This window comes from Puntigrus tetrazona, chromosome 20 (assembly GCF_018831695.1).
Source record: "Puntigrus tetrazona isolate hp1 chromosome 20, ASM1883169v1, whole genome shotgun sequence".
NCBI classification, from domain to species: domain Eukaryota; kingdom Metazoa; phylum Chordata; class Actinopteri; order Cypriniformes; family Cyprinidae; genus Puntigrus; species Puntigrus tetrazona.
Window position 1 is genome coordinate 20,542,250 of NC_056718.1, and position 19,732 is coordinate 20,561,981.

Below are 19,732 nucleotides of genomic sequence, written 5' to 3' on the forward strand. Positions count from 1 at the left end.
TGCTCCACTCGCCCTCAGGAAATTCCAGGTCTGAATTTAAACGGCGCCCTCGGGTTTCAAAGTCTACAATGAAAAGACTTGTCCTAGTTAGCGATATAACAGTTCGTTTCGTAAGATTCTATAAGTGTAGAGACTTTTGTACCGTGTAGTTTTGGCTGTTTATAGAGGGATTTATTTCGCAATAACTGACTGCAGGTATTAGCCTACATGGTCAAACACAACAACAACAATACCCTAATAATAGTAAAAAAAAATAAAAAAATAAAAAATAGGTAAAACATAAAAAAATATTTGTTTTAAAAACTTTAGAATTAGCCTATATTAGCTTCCGCTAAAAAAAAAAATAAAAAAAAAAAAAAATCCACTACACATGAATGAACTAGCCTGGAAAACTGCGACACTAATAAAAGTCATTTTAAATAAAACCAAAGTCATTCGAAGTCATTTTTAGCACAATCGATATTGTTTTCATGAAACACATGAAAGTAGTTCCCATATCGGTTATACTCGGGCGGATTGATACACAGCATTTATAGGGGACGGTAAATAACAGGAAATATCCCAATATCGCCATTGACCAGTCCGAATCAATTATTCCATAGAGGTTTGTAATAATATGCAATGTATACTACATACTACAGCATAAATGTGCGCTTGCTGGTGTAGTATAGCCTAGTAGCCTTTATACTTAAAGTTAATTGATGCAATCACTAGACGTAGCCTAAACACAAACGCAAGCCCACACCCACAAAAAATACTCACACAATCAGTCCCTCTATCAATGTTTATGACATGCTTTAATTTTCCCAGCAATCTTGAGTGGCAGTAGCATGTATTTACTTTCTGATTTCCGGAGGTATGACTTCAGGCAAAAGTGCGGACCCCTCCTTTTCTGTCATTCTTGCCCTTTGGTCCAGTGTAGTCTTCATTTCATTTCACTTGTACCTGGTAAAGTAACAGAATTAGAGATTATTCATTATTTTTGTGTGAATGCTCTATGCAACATGACTTATCTGAGTTTTCCAGCCAGCATGTCCGGTCCTCACATTTGGCAAAGTTTCCGCAATGTCCAAGCAGGCAAACTGTTGTAGATCCGGAGGAAATGTGAGCCATTAACCTCTGCACATGACAAAAAAAAACAAAAAAACTTTTTTAACATGCCATATATGAATATTGTAGCATTTAATTTTTCTGGCATGCATTTTTATTCTTCGTTCCATTAAAAGTCATTATAACTCTTAAAGACGTAGTGGTCTTCGATTCATATCTATGATTTGATTTGATTTAATTCACATCACAACATTTTAATTATCCGCCTGAAAGTGTCACACTGTTTATATCTGATAGCGTTCTCAAATCTTAATCTAGATTGGGCAAACTGAGGCGAACCATTAAAGAATACGACTGCGCATCTGTAGCAGCTGTATGGGGAGATATTGATCCTTTAAAAATTCATGAGCTACTGCAGATCCCTGACTTCTATCACTTCAAATTGGACACCAGACAGATGCACTTTCCTGCTTTGTGCTTTAGTGAGGTTGAACTTTGGGTTCTCCTGAATGTTTTATTTGATCTGCTCTTATTCCATCAGCATGCTATAACCGGATTTCCACCTGCCTAACAGTGAAATATCAGGACATTATTCTTTCAAAGGTACCTTTGCGCCTTAAAAAACGCTCTCGTTGACAGGCTGAACTGTGGATGTTAAAGCTGCATTGTATCATTTAAATAAAACAATGGTTATTTCACAGATTTAAAAGACTGATCCGACAGTCGCTGTGGCTACGAATGCGTTTATAGGGTGACTCTGCTGCAAAACAACATATGCTCACATGCTCAATTGTTCCATCTCACTTCGAAGACTCTAATAACTTTGTAGCAGACTTAATAGCAATACTATCATTTGTTAACAGAGATGGAGTTTTTATAAAAGACTTGTGACACATTAGCAGATGGTTGCCATGCTAAATAGATGTTTTTGAGCTGCAATGGGTTCAGCTAAGGGCTAAAGAAATTTACAAATCATTATGCACATTAAATAAATGTAATAGATATTTTTATTAAAAAAAATTACATGAATTAACACACACACCCATATATAATGAGTGTTCAATAGAATATACTATATATATATATATATATATATATATATATATATATATATATATATATATATATATATATATATATAATTAAATAGTCTGTCTCACAACCTTTTTTTTCCTTCCATTGAACACACATTCTGTAGGTTTGTAAATGACCTAAAATAACTTTCTGTTTTAAACACACTGCAACTACAAGCATGAGTGATTGCAGCATATTAAAGGTAATTAGTTCACAAAGCTACTGTTAACAAACACTCTTTGCTTTACGCTACCTGTTGGTATGTCTTAACAAGTGTAACACTGAGAGTTGATTACATAAGCTCCAATAATGAGGTGTTCAATAACAGCCTGCAGAAGGGCTGTTCAATTAATTTTTTAATAAGCCAGTGATTGGCCCCTCTGGGTGTTTCAGTGCCCCCTTGTGGATGTAGGATAACATGTCAGCAAATCTGCATTAAACACTGCCATCTATTATATGTCAGGCCATTTAAATGCCAGTTGAAATGAGCTGATTATATTTTTTTTCTCCATTGAATACTTACCTCAGAGCATAACGTGTCCACCTGGGCCACGCGCTCCTTTTTGAAAACACTACACACAATTATACAGTAAAGTTTGAAACGCAAGGAGAAGAATTAAAAGTTATTTTCACACATGCACCACGGATGAATTGTGTTCAGCACGCAGTGTCTTGGCATGAGATAAACACATCACACAATGACTGTTGCTGTGTTAGGAAACCCACAGCGCTTCTGCAGCTCACTGCCAGTTTTAATCATTTAAAACCTGCATTCCAGAAGGCCATCAGATATTGATGATAATTTCCTGCCCCCAGTTTGTTTGTTGCACTGCGACAGATTGTTTGATCAAAGTTTGCAAGTGATGCAAGTTGCTGTTTATGTGAAGCAATCCACAGAGCAATCAAGAGGAGCTGAATAACTGTGAGAAGTTGAACTCTTCACCCTAAAATTAAAACAATTTTCTCCTTTAAAAAGGGCTGGTAAACAATTACAGTTGGCAACTATTTTATGGCAGTTTTAAAGTAATTTTTACTTTAAAAAAAAAGTTTTACTGTCCAAATGTTCAACTTTCCTGAAGAAAAAGAAAATTGCACATAGGTTCAGAACATATGATATGAGTTAAATGCATTTGCTTTGATTTAGAAATCACCAAGAGATATTTTCATTTTAAAGTCAGAATTCTAAAATTGTACTTTCCAGTAAAATGCATTCCGATAATATTCATTTATATAATTGTTATCTTTAAGCGAGTTATTACGTTAACAGTCAAGCTGTAAATCTAAATCTATTCGTTAAGCATTCGTCCTACAAACACAGTTGACCTATCACCCCAGACGTTACACATTACCAGCGAATGATGCCGTTAACACAACCTCTGCGACTATCCTACACGTTTAAAGTGCGCATGTACAGCCTAATGTTTTTCAGCGTATTTTTTTATCCCAAGGCCTCCACATCTGCTTCTACACCGATAGCTTCCGGTGAACTTGAGAGAGATTGGTTGAGCTTTCATTGTGATGCTCTTAGTGGGGCCTTTTAGCGGAAAGCTTTGAATGCCAGAAGAACGTCTGCAATGCAGGGTTTTTAATTGATGGTACAGTATCTGAAAAAGGACCGCAGCAGCTGTGCTTCAGGAGTCCGACTGTACTTTCCTTGAGTGGGAATCAGTGGTGCGTTGGGATGCCAGCACTTTAATATGGGATGTTGCAGCCCTGTCAACTCTAATTACACATGAACACATCCAACGGTATTGGGCTGCATTCATTTCGGAGGATATGTTGCCAAAGAGCATGTCGCATGGCCAAATCTTTATACAACTCCAATAATATTGTGGACTTTACAATGATGGAACGTTTGCAATTTAGCCAGCAGGAGCAATCCCAGCTGAGTCACTATCAATATCCGGCTAGCTTTTAGGATGGGCTTTTATGGATTGGTGCTGTGGATGAGACCGGCATTACTAGATTGAAGCCCAGAGAAAAGATAAAAGGTTACTTTTTCCTATTAAATGTCATTCATTACAACCTGATTACTTAAACTGCTCTATGATTAGACCAAGAAGGCTGTAGCTGAAGCTGTAATGGTCTTCCTAAACATATTAAAGTGATATGGGTAAAATTAGGGACACTATATTTATAATTTCAATTAAGCGGAGTATGAATTATTAAAAAAAAATGAATAAATGGGTTCAGTTTTAAAATTGCACGTTGAACTATGGTGCTTATGTGGGTGATGCAAGGAATAGATCAGCTAAAAATGAATAAATTAATGAAATAAATAATACATTTGCTGACAATTTACTCAACCTCAGGCCATCCGAAACGTAGTCGTATAGTTTGTTTAGTTATTGGAACAGATTTGGAGAAATGCAGCATTACATCATTTGCTCAGCAACTGAAATCTGTAATGAATGGATGCCAGTGGGAGTCCAAATGGATAAAAGCATCACAATAACCCAGAAGTAATCCATATGAATCTCGTCTATCAATTTAATGCCATTCGCTGTTCCTTTTTGCTAAACTAGTCTGATCTGTAATATTTTATCTACTATTTGTCACTGTTAGACCAGCCTTACATATTTGTCATCTCGTTCATTAAAATGCCTAAAACTCTATTTCAATTTTTTCATAATGTTAAATATAAAACACATCATAAAGGCCTCTACTGCATTTTGTTTACTTTGCAGCTACTGTTCATCCAACATCTCCTCATCCAAATTTTAGTGTAAGCTTTAGTAAACTGATCAGAACACATTTCGTTGAGCCTAGAAAAACATTTTAATCCAAAAGTTTAGTCCATATAACACCTAAACCTTACCTTACCCATGAGTAATGCCTACAATCACATTTAATAATGATACTGATGTACAAGCACCAAACACTGATTGTAAGCCTAAAACTAAAACTACAAAATGGTTTGATCCCAATGTTGTTTCAGGGTCAACAAAGAACTCAGGCAAAATAAGAAAAGAGAAAACACAGAGTAAAAACAGCAATACTGTGTGACAAAAACAATCATCTTTTTAACATATTTCAAAATGTAATTTATTACAGTGATGGCAAAGATTATTCCAATATGCTGATTTGGTGCTCAAGGATCATTTCTTCTTATTATCAGTGACAAAAACAGTGCTGCTTAATAGCTCTTACGAAACATTTTTTTTATGATTTTTCTGCAACACCATAAATGTGTTTCTATCACTATTGATCAATTTAAAGGGATAGTTCACCCAAAAATGAAAATGACCTCCGTTACCTCTGAACACAAATAGAGATAAAGCTCTCAAACCTACCCATAGCTACAAGAATACTTTTTGTGCAAAAAAGAAAGAAAAAAAAAACAAACTATTCAACAATAGTCTCATCCACATCGCCATAGCACCATAAAATATACAGCATATAGGTAGAAGGTACACAGCATATGTTACATATGGATATGTTTTCTACGTTGTTTGCACTTTGATCTGAACATTAAAAAAATTCCACAAGCCGCAGTGTACACAGAAAAGCTTACGCTGTTCACGTTCAGTGCATACTCCTAAAACAACAAGAAGTCGTTTTTTTTTTCTTTGTGCACAAACAGTAAACTTGTAGCTTTGTAAAATTACGGATGAAACCTTGATATCACATGGAGTATTTTACCGACCTCCCAGCCCAATCTCACTGCACTTCATATATATTTTAAGACCTTACTCGTGCAAATTTATTACGTTTGTGCTAAATTGTATTTTACAAGTTGCCAATTCATTTGAATTTGTACAAATGACCTAAATCTAACCCGGCCCTTAAACCTACCCGTCATTGAGGTTTTAGACAAATCACAGTAAATCGTACGAGTGAGGTCTTACAGATCAATACGAAATAGTCACCTCATAAAATACTTATGAATTGTTCATGAGAACAATTATGGAATAGAGGATGCATCAAAAATATCCTACTTTGTGTTCAGAAGATGAACAACGTGAGGCTGAGTAATTAATGACAGAATTTTCATTTTTTGGTGAACTGTCCCTTAAATGCATCTGAATGAAATCATTAATTTCTCATAAAAATAACAATAACGTAATGTGCGATGTGAATGTAGCATCTGGTTTTTAAAACACAGTTTTATTAACAATTAACGTATGAGGCGTGACAGGTATAATTTAACCACATAATGTTAAAGCCTCTTCAAGTAATGTTGACCACAGACCCATTTCATTTATTAAACCGAAAACCGCTACGCTAAAAACCCATTCAAACCTCTAGAAAGAAACCCACGGCTCAATAATGCTAATTCTCTTCCCGCTTTTATGACTATGAACAGCTCTAGAAGAAGGTCTCAGCCCCCCAAAAGACATCCTTATTCATATATTACGATTCCATCAATACTCCCATTAAAGCAGAGGCTCAGTTTGCTCTGTGTTACCTATTTTCTTCCTTGTTTATGGCTCTTTTCTTGTCTAGTACGGCGAGCATCCAGATGGCCGGTTAGAGCTGACAGGACTAAATTATGATTGGGTTTGGCATGGCATAACAGGGGTTTGATGCACTCATAACATCCATAACACCCCTCCCTGTGAAATACAATGACAGAGCCCATTAGGCCTATTTTTGTTCTTTTCTCCCCTCGAATTCCTGTTCTCCAAAAGCATTTGAATCAGGGTCTGACCTCTCCTCCCATTATGGTCATTTAGCGCTGCTTGCTATTGCACTCCAGACAGACTGTCTTTAAGTATTAATGACTTCATCAGCAGTTCTTTTAAATTACCCATTAAGATGCAGTTTTGTCCGATCCTTTACTGCTGGGTCTGCTTCCTCTCACCAACAGCTACAGATCTCACCATGTGAGAAGGAACAAAACCTGACGTCTATTAAGGAGACGAACGCTTCTTTAAGTTTCTGCCTGTGCTGAAGGATTATTTTCCAATGAAGCGGCCCAAATCTGTATCATGCCAGGTCAGTAATACTAGTTTTACCTACTCAATGAAATGAAATGATTTGGAGTGCGTTGTTGTCTCGGCTGACAATTGTAAAATACTTGGTTGTCAAACAGGGAATGCTATAAAAGTGAATGCTTTGTTTTTATAGACAAGTTTATGCATCACATTTTTGTTTCACAACCTGCTGGTTTATTGCTTTCTCTTTCCAGAAACTGCATTTGTATGGCTCACAAAAAGCCATTTCTTTTCTAAATTAGTTCTTTAAAACCATTCATGGATGGAAAGAATTTGGCTACTTTGCCGGATTTTTCATCATTATAGACTCATCAGCTCTTTTATGGTTGTTCCTTTTTTATTTTTTATTTTTAATTTCACAGACCAAAGACTGAGATGACGTAAAAAATAACAAAACGAATCTGCATATCTTTCACAGTGCTTTTCGAATAAACACCGTTAGCAGCAGGCTGTTGACTAGTTATCCGTTTTATATCACTGATACTGTATCACCCTTAACACGTTCCCAAAATTTACCCAATCATGAACCTGGAAAATATAAATCAGATTTTTTGCCTCTATTACCACTCTAGGTAGCCACGTCCACAAAATCTCACTGGTCCAACATCTAGTTTCACACAGATTTACATCAGAGATCCTGCGATTTGCTGTGATTACATCATATTGCTCAGCAGTTTCTAGTTCTGCATGGAGTACTGATTTTGTTAAGTCATTACAGCCATTTTACAGCCCCTTGAATACAAGTTCTTATCCAGAACAGGTTCCATTGACATAAAAATACCAGAAGTAAATGACATGTTTTCTGCACTACTTATTCAAAAGCATGCAGCACAAATATTTATTTTTCAAAATTTATTCAAAAAATAGATCTTCAATTTCTGTGCTATAAAAATATACACATTTAAGAGGGCTGTGTGATATGATGATGTATATTGAAAGGAACAAACTAAAATGGCTATAGTTTCCCTGCACTTTTAAAACAGCTGATTTTAAGCCGCTGAAACACACAGCAGACAAGCAACAGAGCTGTACGCGTGCCACTTTCATTTTCATCCTTATTTTCTCACTGTATATTAATCTTCAGTTGAGCTTGATTTTTTTAGGCTTATATTAAATTTAATATTGGCAGTGGTGACAAGGATTATGGTATGGTATTATGGTATAATTCTATGGTATAATTTTAATATATAAAAAAAAACTATATCGAGATTTTGGTTATAGCACCCATCCCTAGTTGGGATCATCAAAAGTAACAGATAACGGCTGCGTTTTATTAATTATCAGCTAATTTCAAGATCAGAGACTGCAATAGGAGAGATTTACTGAAGATGATTGTGTCGGGTGCCTGCATCTTGCTTTCCATTTCATTTACGGTAGTTTGTGCTTCGGCTTGCTAAAGAAATACTCAGCTACTCATCCAAAACAATGAGTGCTGCATTAGTGCTGTCATTCCTGGCTATTGCATGTCATATAGCCATTTTGGAAGAAATAAAATTCACATATGTGTTTTCAACAACCAAACGCATTTACACTATAGCGCTAGTATGCGATTAAAATCTAATTTGGCTGAGAATTTATTCCCAAAAGATAAAAGTCACTTATGTAAATCATCAGACAGACTCAAAAGAAATATATTGTTTGATAAAATGTATTGCATATACACCTTTGGACCATGAGGGTGAGTAAATGATGCCACAATTGTCATGTTTAGGTGGGTGAACTATGCCTTTAATAATTCATTTTATATTCAATATATGAAATTGAAATGATACTCTAAATAATGAACTAAAACTGCCAGTAGGTGGTGGTAAATGTTGATTAAGTCATCTGGTCTTGTATTCATTCATTTGATTTGTTCAAAAAGCTGATTCAATCAGGAGTGAAGTAAGTGGTTCTTTATAAATGGTCCATTGAATTATTAGGCTTGTTCGACTTGAAGTGGATCGTTACCATCAGATCGATCAGTATATGACATCAAAGTACAGCAGGAGCTACAGAGAGCAGATGACTCCTTATGCTCTTGAATTGCTCTTGCGGTATTTTAATGTACTACACGACCGGTCTATGCAGTGACGCTTCAAATCCAACACGTCTGTGTCCTTACTACACGTGAAGCGACGCCGCAACACAAAATAAAATCTTTTCCATGTTAATTCGCAGTTTTTGTTGTAACTAGCCTCGACGGCGACACGCAAAATGTCTATTTTACAAACGGCATATATTACCGCGATGTCATGGCTGGAACAACAGCATACAAACAAAGACATCGGATAATCTCAGGTGATCGTGTGCCTTATTCAAAGTTAAATGGGTCTAATTTGAGTTGAAATATAATTTTGTGTGTAATATTTGATTTATTCTGTAGCATTGCGGCGTCGTTGTTGTTGGTTCTCTTGTAGTCAGGACAAGGTGTAAGACATTGGTTCAACGCTACAAATGGTTCATCCAATTCAATCAAAACATGCATTAGGAAATTAAAGAGTGTAGACCGAACAACCCTGTGCCTAAAATAACACAATATTAACTTTTTACTTCCTGAACTGTTATATATAATGTTGTACTTAAATTTTAGGGGCATTCTAACTATGTTCTCTAGGTTTAATCACACAGTTACATTGCATCATGTTTATCATTAATCAACCGTGTGAAATGTCAGATGGTCCACGTAGGTCTGGGGCAGGGCAAGTGTGATAAATGTGTTAATAGCTCATTTTAACACATCATTTTTCACCTTAATTATTTAACCCAATTAATGCATTAAATTACGAGCCCTAATTTACACTTGTCCAGTTTCATCTGGAATGCGGCACCAGACGGCCTCTAAAAGCGGTTTGAGGTTTCTTGAAAGCATTTCGGAGGGCAACAAACATAATCCGATCAGCTCTTTTTAGTGGATAAAAAAAAAAAGTGTAGTCCGAACAAATTCTGTACTTTTTAGTGAAACAAAAGAAAAGTTAATGAAACGGTGAGGAAACTGCAATCTGTCAGAGGAAACTGATCCAAAACTATTAAATTATTCTCAGCTCCCTTCCTTAAAAACAACTGAACCTTCATCTGTTCCTAATCTTAAAATTGGCTGTTTTGCTTATTTAACGCCACGTCTAGTTATCCAGCTTCCACTTTTAGCATGGCATTCAGAACACTGCTGATTGAGCCGTCTGCAAAACATAATGCTTTTTTTTTCCTCGCCTTTGCACCATAGATAGAGATACAGATAGTTTATTCAGACCCTTGGCAAAGTCTTGTCTCATTTCAGGGACTTGAGAAGCTATTCAGAGATGCAGCATTTAGATGTAAATCTAGCTGATATAAAACCCTGCTATTGTGAGATAAGAAGGTCACAGATGTCATCGCAGTGTCTTTTATGTGATAGCTGTTCAGAGACGACGAGCCAGGATTGAACCCTGAGGTGACATAGCGGCGCACTAAACAGGACAGAATGTGTCTGCGTCAACCTTCTCCCAGCGTGGGCTCCGCACGCACACACAAACACACGCACATAGGAAAAAAACACCCGTGATTCGCATCACAATGTCAGTCATTTTTCCTCCTCATTGCACCCGATTTCATCAGACCTACATGTTTCATCTTGACCTGCAAAAGGGTTGACTGACTACGACAGCAATGCAGATGAGTGGGTGAGAAATGCAAAGCTTCTGTTGTACACTATGCTCCAAAGGGATGGGACTAAAGATGCAAGTTTGTCTTCATGAATATGGGTCTACTAATAAAAGGAATAAAACAAAAAATGGGCATTTTCAGTGGTAACGCTTTGCTAATATTTGGCTTTTTTTTTTTTTTTTGTCCATAAACGCAAATCATTGGTTGAGGCCAGTGATGCTATTTTTTATGCTGATTGTGATTTGTCAAATTTGCTTCGGTATAATTTCAGATTTTAATATGCTTTAGTGTTTAACATTTCTCAAAATGTAGCTTTTTTCTAAATAATTTTTAGCATACTGTGCTACTGTATTTGAAGTTGAGAAATGATCTTTTAACAGTTAGATGTAAATTTTTCTGTGAAAATAAGAAAATAAAATAACTCTAGCACTTGCGGTTATGTCTAAAGGATTGTTCAATAAATCATTAGCAACTGCAAAGAAAAAAAAAGGCTAAGAAGAAATAAAGCCTACTGGCCATTTCTGAAAAAAAAAAAAAAAAAAAAAAAAAAAAGTCACATCCTAGTTTGCCGTTTTAAAAGGACCTTTTAACTTAAGAAAGAAACCTGTGCTTGTCAAGCAATTTCATACAATCCTAAAAGCACACTCATGTTCTGACATCTCAAGCTTTTCCCTATTCCCTGAAATATAGGGAAGGTACAGCTGAAAGAATAAAATGCAATTTGCTCTTTAAAGGTCAACTTTCTAAATGTTCCATTTGCACGGTTTATGAAAAAGGTTTTGCTTGATTTGCATGAATATTTAACAAGCCACTGTAAACAGCTTAACCTGAGTTTATCACGGGCTCCGTTTCTCACATGCATTTATTTACTTCACTACTGCTTCCGAATCTTAGCTAAAAAACTCCATTAAAGAGATCTGTATGCAGCATGTCATGCTTTTAAAGTATGACATGCAATATTTCGTTATGTAAATTAGCCGAAAATGGTGCTAAAATAGACTGAAATACACATTTCAGAGATGCGTTTTTTTGTGTGCGATTGCCTTCCGCACACACTCAACCGATGACAGCCCAGCTCCTCTTCAGGGGTAACACCCCTGGCCTAAAAAGGCAAAACATAATGCCGTTGCTGCTGGGGACTCTAAGAATAAACCACACAGTCCAGTCACAGATAAGGTTACCTTGAAACCAGTCCTCCCCTCTCTCCCATGTTTCCTGACCCACACACACATCATGGGCTGGTAACAAACATAAGGACAACCTAGGGCTTGATTTGCTCTTTTGACAGCCTAGCCTTGTTTTTTTCCCTTCCTGCTGGTACTTGGTCCCAGCTGGAAGTGTATAGTTTTTTCTCCTATGCCACTTTAAGCAACAGGTGCCATTTATTTTGCTTCCTTGTAGGGGGCCTTGGCACAAGCGCAAGTTTTATTGGGACTTTAACAGGAAAGGCACAGAGAGCCATTGTGCTGCTTTCGATCGGAAAACTATTCTGGACCTGGGAATTGACTCTTGAGATTGTGTTTTCAGCCTGTTAGTGCATGAGAGAGATGGAAGGTACTGTCAAATTCATTTTCTAGTTACATTTCTAAGTGCATTTAACAAAAAGTCAAACAAATGTTAGTGTATAGTGTAAATTCTGCTACTAACAGTATACAGTCAAGTATTGTACTTTAACTTACACGCTTAGTCAAGTTGACTGTCTCTTAGACAGCAACCATCTGCTTGGCAAGGGTATTTTATGGTTGAAAGCTGCTAAAAATACACCATATCATATGGCTCTATGGGAATCTGTAGTCCTTAGAAGCAGGCCTTTGATGTTGTTGCTGCTTTTTAAGGGTTTTAAGGTAGCGTTATCAACTGAAATACAGTTCAATCAGCTAGAGAGGAAATGTATTTGAAGGGATAGCTCAAAATGTATTTATAATTTACATTTCAAAATAATTCTTGAAGTAATTTACTTACCCTCAAGCCATTCCCAACCTGATGATTATTTGATCATTTGATTTCCACAGAAGAAATTACAATGAGCGGTGACAGAAGCTATAAAAAGAACACAAATGGACCATAACGGAGTTCCATGTTACTAGTGCATTCTTCTCAAGTTACTGCAGTGAAAATCAGTGATTTTGGTTTAAGATTTAGACTAGATTGATTCATGAATAAATCACTCACCAAAAAGATTGACTTTTACAAATCAACCATCACTACTTCTCTCAAGAGCAGCAGCTGTTAAGATAATCAATGAACAACAACTTCAGTTATAGTACAGTTATAGTACGACTTTTAAAAGCTTGGAATAAAGTTACAGTAAGCTTCAATGGGGACTGAAGCTTTTCAGGAGCCACAAAAGTGGTCCACATGACTTAAAGTTCCAGTTTCTCTTCAGAACATTTTCATTGATTGCCGAGTCATTTACCTCTTCGATTTAGAAATTCTCAAAGGTTTTCCCAAGATGTTGAAACCCTGTCATTTTCCAATCCAAAAGAAGGAATGGGTTTAAAAAGTTTGAAACCTTTTTATAGTCATTATCAGTGACTTGAGATAGAGTTACAAAAAAAAAGCCAATTATTGACGTCAAGGGCCTGCATAAATGAGCCCCAGTCTTGCGTGAAATGGCTTAATGTTGCAAAGACTTAAAAGTAAATTTGATATTCTGATTAAACTGCGAAAAGTCTCTGAGATCAGCCTGAATAAATCATATTTAAAGTGACACTTTAGGGAATAGCGTTTTTTTTTTTTTTTATGCTGACTTCATTGTCTCAACAGCTCTCACTTACTAACCTGAGATTAGTTTCCATGGATATCCACACACATATCTGTGGAGGACAAGGTCTCATATTAAAAAAAGCAATGAGAAAAGGGCCATTGTTTGTGCCACCTTACTGTCGCTGTTTGGGTAACAGTGCAAAGCGAGTTGAAGTGGCATTCGTTCGCTGTGTTGCCATGGAAAGATTTCTTCTAAGCCTTTTATGTACATTATCTGCGATCTTATGTTTCTGTACAATCAGATACTCGAGCTTGTAGACGGCTGCAACGGCGAAGTCATGATAACACAAAAAGATGCACCGTTACTCCAAACCAGATGCAGCTAAGCATATGGTGTCTACAGAAAGTTTCTTGAGTCAGCATTTGGATGGGACATGAAATCCTAAGTTTGACAACAGGGACAAATGTGAAGAGTTGCAACAGGTGGTCTCAGCTGACACTTCCTGCGTGTAACGTGTGTACTGTATCAAACCCCCGAACACAACACTCGTCATTTTGTTCAAGCAAAAGTGGAGCCAGTGAAAATCGTTGGATCTCTGGGCCAACCACTGAACCACTGCCGTGATCTTGGCTCAGATCCACGATAGATCATCCACAAATTCATTTCTGTAAACACAATCACAGCTTGTTCAAGAATCAGTCATTTACCATAATTTAAGTCAACAGCATTGGCAAAGATCAATCAAGGGTTCTCGTAAATGTAGCGGTGTACATAAAGGTTATGTGTGGTGTACTGTATGTTTGGACTCTCTGAGCAGCAATTCAGACTGAGCTGCTGCAAGAATTTATATCAATTTAGAAAAGAGGCTTTTAAAGGGGCTCCGGCCAACAGATGACACAGTGCCAGCATTCCTCATGTGGCCTTGGAGATGCTTTAACGATGAAACATTGCCATTGCAGATGTGCGCCCTATCTACAGACAACAAGTTCAATTCAATCTCTCTGCCAGGCAATGCACAGATAAAGACAAAAAGCAAACATTCATCTGCTGTCTAGCTGTCTTTGTCTTTATAACTCTTATGTGCTGTCTGCACAGAGAGTGAGCAACGTGACAGAACTAGATAACTTTTAATAATATGTGCATAGAGTAGACAGATTCCCTTGTTTCCAATAAAGACAAGAAAACAAGATATCGTTTCTATCTCATGTGTTAAAATGTACAAGACATTAGTGTAAAGCACTGTAGAAATTGAAGCTATTTCAGCTTATTTCTAAAACTAATTCCTTGCTGATTGAAGTGTGCAGATAAAATAATTTTAGTTTTGCCTGTAGATGCTCTACGTAGACAAAATAATCTATATTTGTAAACTATTACAGCAGATACCTTATTTCTGGGGGCAAAAAAATATCAGATTTATTAGTAGCCAATCATCTGATTCGAGTGATTCACCCTCATTATAAACTTGTATGATTTCTGCTCTTTTTCGAAACACAAAATAGATATTTTGTACATTTTAATCTGCTTTGTCACTACTATTAAAGACAATCAGACTCAAACCAGTTAAACTCTTACCATCTGAACTCTAACACGACCATAGTTAACTCCACCATTGACTACAAACTGAATTAGAACTGAAACGAAATTAGAATGGTTTCTTACAGTTTAACCTGTTTTGTACCCGTCTTGTTTGCATTTATACATTTCTGAATGTCCATCTGTCCCTACAGCGCGGTCCTCCACCATCACGACTACCATAGTCGAGACCAAGAATGACCTGAGCGCACATCCCACACGTTCGTCCAAACGCACCTTAACCGATGACCTGTACACCACATTCAGCTCCCCCATGGCCTGGATCCTCGTGCTGGCTCTCATCATAACCTGGTCGGCCGTGGCGGTCATTATGTTTGACCTGCTTGACAGTAAGGGTCTTGAAGGTAGGTTCAGCTCTCTTATCTTGGTGCCTTCGTTGGGACAGTTTTCCTAAAGAGACTATATGTTGAACGCAGCAGTCGATTATTTTATTGGCTACCTGATTTGAGAGCTTTATATTATTTATTAACCCTCGCTTTAAGTAAAACAGGACTGAGGTGTAATTGGATGCTTGGACGAGTCTTTACGATGCGATAAAGCCCCGAGCTTGTTTTCTTGCTGGAAGTTTATCAGCATTGCCGCAGGGGAAACTTGCGAGGCTTCTAAAAAGAGCGGGAGGGAGAGAGGGATATTGACTGGTTCCTGATAGCATTGACAGTGACAAGGATAGATAGGGTGTCCTGTTGGCCGGGCTGCTATCAGCCACCACTGCATTTATGTGAAGTCAGAGAAAAGTCCTTGTAGGACACAATTTTACCTTGTATTACCACCTGATGATACATTAGAATCAATTGTTGATGCGAGAAAGATGATAAAATGCTACTGAATTGCTTGAAGTTGCAGTCATCTATTTCTTCGTGTGTCAGTAGTTCCATAATGACAATTTTGAACTCTAAAACGGTAAAAGAAAAATTGTCATTGTTTAGATGGATTTATCACTGTCACTGAGAGTCATCTCATTCACAATTCATTCCATCACAAGCTCTAGAACACAAACACATTAACCCATTTTTGAAAGTATTTCAAAAACGAAACAGACATTCATTATCATGTAGTTCACTACATGATTGCAGCGCCCCACATTAGGAGTCACATTTACATTTACTTATTTCTAATAAGTTTCCCTCCTTTTTCCACCCTTTCCATCACCATGTGTCATCCTGTTGCCATCCAATAAAAAGCCCATACATTATACTGTGACGACCCCTGTTTACCACCTGGTAAAGACTCTCTGCCTGCAGTTCAGTGCTAATGCCAGTTTTCTTTGTGTGTGTGTGTGTGTGTGTGTTTTCCTGCATGCAAACAGGGAGCAACTGTCACTCTCATCTCAAACATTCGTTCGGACATGCAAATTTACTGAACCATGTAATCTGTCTGTCATGAACACAACATCACTTCCTCTAGACTGTCATGCATTCCATTCAGTGTGACACTACACCTTTGACTTTATCATAATGGCAAAGTGAATTTTGCAAGTGCATTTCAAAAGCAGATTGCGCTGTGCTTAATGGTAATAGTGATTGCTTCCGATTTCAGACATCTGACTGGGTTTCACACTTACTTCAATCACTTCTCTGCCAAGCTACAACTGTGCCATTAATATTTCTTTATGCACCGCAAAGAAAGCTCAATCAGAATGTTAAACACCTATAAAACAAAATAAATTTACTTCATAAGCAAAAATAAAGTCAGACTGGTTTTGAAAGAATGCATCTAAACCTTGTTTTGAGCATACATGAGTTCAATAAATATTTCTGATTAAAACAAGAAAACATTTGAAAATGGCGTAGTAATAATAATAATAGGTCAAGATACATTCTTTGAAATACCCAATTTGCTTCAAGTATATTTATCTCGTTGAAATATTTAGATTTGTTGATTATAATAAGGTTTTTGCTTTTAAGGAGCAATGGTTAAAAGTGCATATTAAAAAAGGTGTTGTGTCACCAGAATGTACAAAAGTGTTCATCTTTCATATTCCTGTGCATAAAATAATGGTTTATTTTGGTCTCAAAATTAAGCATAAACATTGTAAAATAATGCAGTTGTATTTCCAGAAATGTAAAAAAAGATTATTATTATTAGCAGTAGGAGTAATATTAGTAATTGTATTAATAATTATAATAATAAGAAATGTGTGTGTATATATATATATATATATATATATATATATATATATATATATATATATATATTATTTATTTTTGTTAGTTTGTAATTTCAAATGTTGCTGTTCATTGCAATACAACATTAATTTATTTTTTAGCTCAAGAGAATCTTCTTACCCATTACAAAAAATATATATATGTAGGCTAAGTTAATCATAAACGTCATAAAATCAGACCTCATATCATAGTATAGGTTTGATATAAAACAGCATGGCATCATCAAAATGCTTGCGGCACTGATTTCATCAGAACTACAATAACACAGGGAATGAACACCATTTTGAAAAAAAATTATGCGCATGGAGCAAAGACATTACCAATAACCTGAATCTCAGAACAAAAATATTCTAAACTTTTTTAATTCAAACTGTGGACTGTATATCGTTAGAGAGACTTTAAACCATGATTTTATTTGAGCCAGCATGACATCAATAAGCTTTGTGCCAATTGCTCCCTTCCACCCTATGATATCCAACCTCCATGTGTTGGTGCCTACTTTGCGATATCGCTTTCAATAAGCCTCAAATTATTCACTTCAATCAATTAATTTTACTCTAACATGGATAACTATGCTTTGAAAGCACTGTAGCGTGACTCCGTTTATTAACTGTGTGGTATTGAACGGCAACTCCTCTTTGCCATGCAGAATGATTTGATTCTTTTTTCCATTAAATGCATTGAGCAAAACAATGATATTTTACCTGTAGAATATTAATGAAGTATTCTATGTTGCAGATTTCTCACGTTCTTTACAGGAGAAGGAATATATACTTTAATTTCCCTCTCAATGCACAGCTAAGCCTGGAGAAATGGTGATGCGGAATCATGGGGAGGAAGTTGGCGCTTTGGCCCATCTTAACACAGCCTTGCATTTACAGAGTCTTTACCATTTGCCTACAGGTGGTCTATAAGGTGGCTCTCAACTGGTTTTGCTTCAAAAAACAAATTTTACAATGGACATGAAAGCATGTCTACACCACGGAAGCAAACAGAAATATCCATTAAAAACCAAAAAATAATTCACATTTCTTTTACCTTGTGTAGCTTTTATCAATGTATTTTTAGGATGAAGAATGTAAGGTAGCATTTCATGCTGGCGTCCGTCTTCTTTTCGCTAGTATCACCAGCTGAGAGCCACCAGTCTATAAAACAATTTAAAAAAACACACAGAAGTACGTGTATTTCCACCAATTACATTGAATGGCAAGAATACTGTGATGACAATAAAGATTTTGACACTGCCTCAGGAAATCATGGCACATGTACAATAAGCCATTAAAATCAACACTGTGTATAAACATATAGTCCATGACTGGTACCAAACGTCTCTAGTTCCCTTTACTTTAAGAAAGAGGGGTAGAGTGCAGAGGACTGTGCAGTATGAGTGAAGAGTGAAGCTTCACTCCCTTTCAAAACAGGACTCAAAGGCCACTGTGTTCTGTGACTGAGATTCTGTGGGGAATCATTCCCCTCGTGCCTGTGGAGAAGTATGGCGTCCCTTTTTTCCTGGAGCCGCAGTCACATGACTGGCGTATGCAAAAATGAAATTCTAAGTTCGACTTAGATCAACATAAGTGATACATATATTCACTTTCTAAGAAACTGCATCAGAGTTCCTCAGAACATTGATCAAACTGAACCAAAGGACAAAATATTGGTAGTTGCATTCAACAGAGCTTAACTGAATCACCCAAACATTTCCTCACCTAAGGTGTATATAACTTTCTTCTTTCAGATGATCACGGTCAGGCTCTTTGAGCTTGGCAATGCTGGTGGATGGTGGCCATTATTTTGAAGCTCCATTAACTGTATATATCCACTGTAAAAATGGGTTTTTGTAACAAAAATATTTCTATTTTTTTAATTTTTCAACTTTTTCAAAGAACTGACTTCCGGATGAATAATAAAAAAATATAAAAAACTCAAACTGTGTCTATCTGAAAGAAGAAAGTTATATACATATAGGATGGTTTGGAGGTGAATAATGGGGTAATTTTCATTTTCATTCAAAAAAGTCTTATGCTTATTTTATACCTAAAATGGATGTTTGGACAAAATATCCAAATTAAGCAAATGATATCTGCATGGATAAGTGCAGACAAATTACTATATCATAAATAAGATTGAAACCAGCACATATCTGCACCGAATTCTCTGCAAGTTGTCCTCATGAAAGTTTATTACTTCACTTTACTTTCATCTATATGTCTTCGCGTCTCTTATATTGTTTTAAATGGTTCAGCAGCATTGCTCAGAAGAAAATGTATATGGTTCGGATATCTGTTATAGCTCGGCAGATTTACTGGAATCATCTGTTATCAACTTTGTGATGTTGTGTCAGAAGGAAAAATAAGAGTTGTCATACATAAACACTTATAAATGCATTAGGATTATATACGGTCTTGGAGATTTTATCTTGGCAAATCTGATCAGCCATAGAGACACGGCTAGAAGGGTCACACGTAAGATTATATGGAGACATAAGCAAAATTATCCATTTGCTCCCATTTGAATCTTATTCCTTGCTAGAGATATTCAAGAAATCTCATTGGTAATTTTCCTTTCCTGTGAGTTTACACGTC

At 36.5% G+C, this 19,732-nt stretch overlaps 1 protein-coding gene across 1 annotated transcript in view; it reads left to right on the top strand.

Annotated features, from left to right (window-relative positions):
• The first annotated feature begins 11,869 nt into the window (after positions 1-11,869).
• The window catches only part of trdn (triadin), a 38,041-nt gene continuing 30,178 nt past the window's right edge, over positions 11,870-19,732 (top strand). Inside the window, 2 exon segments of the mRNA XM_043219422.1 lie at positions 11,870-12,236; positions 15,117-15,326. Of these exon segments, the coding sequence (XP_043075357.1) occupies positions 12,221-12,236; positions 15,117-15,326 (226 nt within the window). The 5' untranslated portion in view covers positions 11,870-12,220.